Below are 5,311 nucleotides of genomic sequence, written 5' to 3' on the forward strand. Positions count from 1 at the left end.
TTTTTTACAACATGACAGATTTTCTGATGATGCTTTAGCTCTGATTTTAACTCCTTTGAACTTTTCATTTTGCTTTGTTTTACCACCTAGCAATGGATCTTTTTTTCTTTTTTTTTAAAATAATAACAGCAATGCTCAATCGACAAATCAAAACAAGGAAGCATTCGTGGTTTAGTTTTTGTTCACGCTCAGCACCATGTGCAGATCCTAACTGCACATCTTAACCATGACAACTAAAATGGACAGGAGGGGATCTGATTTGCTGCTGGAGGGCTGGGACTTGAACGCACGCCGTCTCAGCTTCAGATACACCACCCTCACCAAGGTAAACTCGGATTTCAGTCAGGAGGACAGTGTTTAATATACATACACACACACTTTTCTCTCACTTGGTGCTGGCAGCAGTTTGTGGTCACTGTGAGCTCACTTTAGGCCCTGCTCCTGTGTCTGACCAGGGTTATCAATTTAATATCATAATATTTAATGTTATATTAATTCAATTTTATAAAACATATTTTCTCAGTATACTTGCTGCGTCTACTTGCTTTCTTTTTGTGTTGTCGTTCTGGAGGCAGAATAGTGATCAAGTCTTCATGCTATTTGTCCACTGAAGCAGAAAGGAGAGCTGCTGTCTGTGTTTTTATGGACAAGTTTATTCAGTGACAAATACCAACACACTTTGCTTGTCACTATATCTCACCCGCTGACCTTTGACTTGTCTAAATGATCTATCTAAATGCAAATGAGGTGGGCTGGAAGTTCCTTTATTAATCACATGGCCTTTTAAAAGCTAGAGCTATAGATTCGGATTAATCAGTGAACTGAAATGTTCCTTCAGAGGCTGATTCATTCTCCCAGGAACAAAAGGTTGAGAAACGCACTGCTGCAAAGAGAGTATCTGCAGAGCACCGGTTTCTAACTGGGGATAGAGAGTTTCATAAACACCAGCAGAGGGCAGACACATACCTGAGCAAGACAGATATAGTGATGAGCTGGTGTGTGGTGAACACCTACAGAGCCTGGAGGGAGATTGTGTTACTTGTAGTAAACCTTTTAAACACTGAAGGTAAGGAGATATTACAGAGCTGCAGTTATGACCTGGAGCGATATGAAATGACAGAATCTGAGTGACAACATGAGCCTCTGCTGAACTTAAATTAAACACGTCTATGATCAAACCACATTTTCAAATAATGAATATTCATTTGCATGTTGCTAAATGACTGGTGGGCATTTGTTATACAGCCCCGAAAGCCCTGAAAACGAATCTTGTGTGATCAGTCTTGTGCCAGAAAGATAAAAGATAATCGCTTGTGCAAAATCCTGATATTGCAGAATAATAATATCATAAATATCTTTAAATCTAAATCTAATATTTTTCAATGTTGATGGATAAAAGCTCTTAAAAGCTACTGTACACTACCTACTCAACACCAACCAGCAGGCAAACGCAGTCGGAGACTAGCTGGTGAACATAGTGGAGCATTTAACTACTGAAGGTCCAGTAGGGCAAGTAACACAAATATAATCTGACTTGTAATTAGGCAACTGTTTGCTAACATGTTTGCCATATCAACTTAAAAAGAATATTTTACATTAATGTTATGTTGCTGCTGCTGCCCCCAAATGGCACCACAACTCAGTCCATGCAGCTTTAAGAATTTAAGAATATTTTCAGAGGTGTCTCTGTGTTTAATTGTTTAATTTTTCAAAGCACAGACTCTTCTCAGGAGAAAAAAATCTCCATGCACAGGCAGTGATTCAGTTCACATTCCCAGTTTATTTGGAAGAAACAAGAAAAACTGAGTATTTAGCAGGACCAGTGCTAGCCACCATGGTTGAATAATTATTGTAACCGTGTGTCCTCCACAGAAACTCAATATCACATTGAAAGAGAAAAGAATTGTGATTATTGTTTTTCATTATTATTATTATTTGATTTCATGCCTTTATTCCCAGTCGAATTCAAAACAGGGACGTGGTGATTCATGGTCCATGTTTTAACCCTGAACAACAGGGGCGTCCTGAGCGCTCTTCTTCTATCTGTGCGGTTTGTTACCTCTCCACACAGGAGTGACGCCAGCAGCTGTAAGTGAATACCCGGCTCATGTCTAGCCTGAATTATTTACCTGAAGAAAGAGATGATGAGAACACACACCCACCCACCCACCGTAGGCAGCGTGGCTATTACATCACCGCTAACACCACACTCACACTGTGGCTCGTCTCAGTCACGTTCGTCCAAAGCATGTGAGCTAGTAGAGACGATGTAAGTCCTTTTCCTTTAGTCTGTCCTGTGTATTAAATATATACTGCAGACTCTTGGGAGAAAATGTTTAGCAGCATAAAGTTTTCATAAATTAACTTAAACTGATTCTCTTCTGACATGTTTTGCTGCAGCTTGCAATGACTCTGTAAAGGCATGTCTGCTGTCTCCATTTGCTTCAGTGTCTGGTTAGTTGGCCTGAAGGGCTTCATCGATCTTTACATGACCTCTGTTAAAAGCCTCTAAAGGCCTGTCAACCACTGTGCTGAAACAGCGCTCTGCCCACATGAGACCGATGGTGGTGATGGGAGAATGTCATCATGAAAGACACTGAATGGTGTGTAGTGAATTCAGGTCAGTCAGAAATGTAGTGGTACAGTTGCAGCTTTTTGTTAATAACTTTTAACATATATCAGGCTTTGGATACACAGGCAGGATCAGTTCATTGTTGGTTCTGGTTTTTTCATTGGATGTTGACAATAACAAAACAAACACCAGAATTAATTAACCTTAGTTAACAGTGGCTACATTGTTGTTTGCACTGTTTGTATTGGCTAGCTTACAGGACGGGAAAGTGTAATAGCATTTTTTTGAATGTCTTCTTGTGTTTAACAGTCTGTTGATCATGAAATACCCCAAACTGAATCTTGTCTTCACTGTTATGTGTCACATCATACAACACATACAGTATATTTCTGGTCTCAGACTTTTGGATGATGGGAGGGAGGAAGAGATGAAGGAAAGAAAGAGAGAGGCAGCGAAAGAAATATAAAAGAGGAGACAAAAAGACAGACACCAAACAGATCCCATATGTTAAATAATTCAGCATGTGGTTTCTGATAGTTTGCCATTGGCCCTGCTCACTCCTGTTCACTCTGTAACAGGCTCTGTGTGTGTGTGTGTGTGTGTGTGTGTGTGTGTGTGGTGTTTGTGACAGGTGCTCTGTGGTGTAATGTTCAGGTGGTTCAGTTTGCCAGACAGAGTATTTACTTAATTAAACTGACATATATAGTGTGTAACACACACTCAAACAACCATTCATCTAACATACACACACACACACACACACACAACCCAGAGTCAGCAGCTCACATCTCATACTACACAGCTCGCAAAGGAGAGGAGGAAGGAAAGGAACCTTACTCGAGCTAAATGCTAACAGCATAATGCTAACATCTTCACAAGCATGATGCTAGAATGCTGATGTTCAGTAGGTAAAATGTTTACCATGTTCTCATTTTAGTTTAGCATGTTAGCATCCTCGCATTTGCTAATTAGCACTAAGTACAAAATACAGCTGAGGATGATGGAAATGTTAACAGTTAATCCTCTGGGGACCATGAATGTGTGAACCCAATTTCACAACAATCCCTCCAACAGTTGTCATGGTATTTTCATAAAAATCAACAACCCTCTGGTGTTGATAAAAGTCAGAGGATCACCACTGTCAGTAAGATATATCATCTAGGACTCATGAATATCTGTACCAAATTTTGTGTAGATCCATTAGGTCGATATTTTACAGGATAAGTGAAAACCTTGACCTGCTGGTGGCACTAGAGGAAAGAAACGTCTATTTCCAGAGGATTGATCCTCTGCAGCTGTCCTGTTTCACCTAGCCTTCACGACTATTGAAAACAATGGAGGCAGTGGTAACCGCCTTAACAATGTCATCCTGTCAATAGGGGCGTTTGATCACAAAACAGTCGTATGGGTCGTGTTGGAAGGCACTGATGTAAAAACATACTCTGGCATTAAGTTTGAAGGACTTGCTGCATGTGCATGGCCTGCAGAGGATGAACCATTTCCCTTTCCAACATTGAATTCTGAAGGGAACACAAGGACCTAGACTTTTAGTCTTATTAGAGCAGTGGTGTAGTTGTATAGTCTGTAATTGTGTTACTTAAGAATGGTTTTATAGTGAATTATTCCCCTTTTTGCTAGGGACTCCCAGGGACCTCCTTAAGGACCCATGGGGGTACCCAGACCGCACTTTGAGAACCACTGTTCTATTATTTTTTATAGATCCTCATTTTGTGGCTGCATATTTGATAAATTTAGCATTTGTAATTCTCTTAAACAGTGATGATGATGATGATGATGATGATGATGATTATTATTATTATTATCATTACTTTGATATTCACACTTTCTAATACAATATACATAAGAGTGAGAAGTTGCCTTGAACAAGTAGGTTGACCTACTCTTTGCAGTTTATAGTTAATCAGGAGTGTGGTACCTCTTCTAATTCATAAACTGATGAACTAATCATTACCTAATGATTCATAAATTTCTCTACTAACTCATCATTATCTACTATATAGTTTATTTTTTATTAGTAATACTAGTATATTTATGTTGTCCATAATGTTCCTCAGTCAGGCAACACATCGTTTATCCTGCATAACCTACTAAATTTACACAGCAATAAGAGCCTGTTGTGTATTTATCTATACGGAAATCCAACACCATAGGACACACCTGAGGAGGAAGTGACATCTTGTTGCCATGGGCGACAGGGGAGGTTGTGGGTTAACAAAGTGTGACAGACAGAGAGGGGGAGAGAGCAGGAGGATTGTCCAAAAAAGTTACTGCAGTAGAAACTTCAGAATGATCTGACAGGCAGCAGAAAGCTGGATTTTCTTAGATATTTTTAAATATAAAATATTTTAAAATATTTTGTACTTTGTCGTGAGTTTAGAGTGGACGAGAGTGAAGGTCACACAGCAGGATGCTCTTTTGTGTGACCCTATAAGACTGGAAGATGTCTGATGTTGGACCTGTTTTTCTTGACATCCTTTTTTGACGTCACTTAAAGGGCATTTCAGCTTTTTTTTTTAGATGAACCCAGGGAGGAGAAACAGAAGTAGCATGTGACTGTGATGCGCTGGATTTGAACTTATGATGAATTAAACCTGTTGAACATGAACATTTCTGTGGTTTAATGACAGCTACATGTGCTGCCCTGCGGACCTAACCTGAGTCACAGTTTTTTACATGGATATTTGGAAACTGGTCACGCGTGTGTATTAGGAAGATCGT

General features: G+C 39.6%; 1 protein-coding gene across 1 annotated transcript in view; it reads left to right on the top strand.

Moving 5' to 3' along the window:
- Positions 1-226: 226 nt before the first annotated feature.
- Positions 227-5,311, top strand: part of LOC111665724 (unconventional myosin-VIIa-like) — a 16,448-nt gene continuing 11,363 nt past the window's right edge. Inside the window, exon 1 of the mRNA XM_087177829.1 lies at positions 227-325. Coding sequence (XP_087033955.1) covers positions 227-325 — 99 coding nt within the window. The remainder of the gene's footprint in view (positions 326-5,311) is intronic.

The sequence above is a fragment of the Seriola lalandi genome, unplaced genomic scaffold (genome assembly GCF_002814215.2).
Source record: "Seriola lalandi dorsalis isolate HSWRI2012SDOR001 ecotype SW California unplaced genomic scaffold, Sedor1 jcf7180002054657, whole genome shotgun sequence".
NCBI classification, from domain to species: Eukaryota; Metazoa; Chordata; class Actinopteri; order Carangiformes; family Carangidae; genus Seriola; species Seriola lalandi.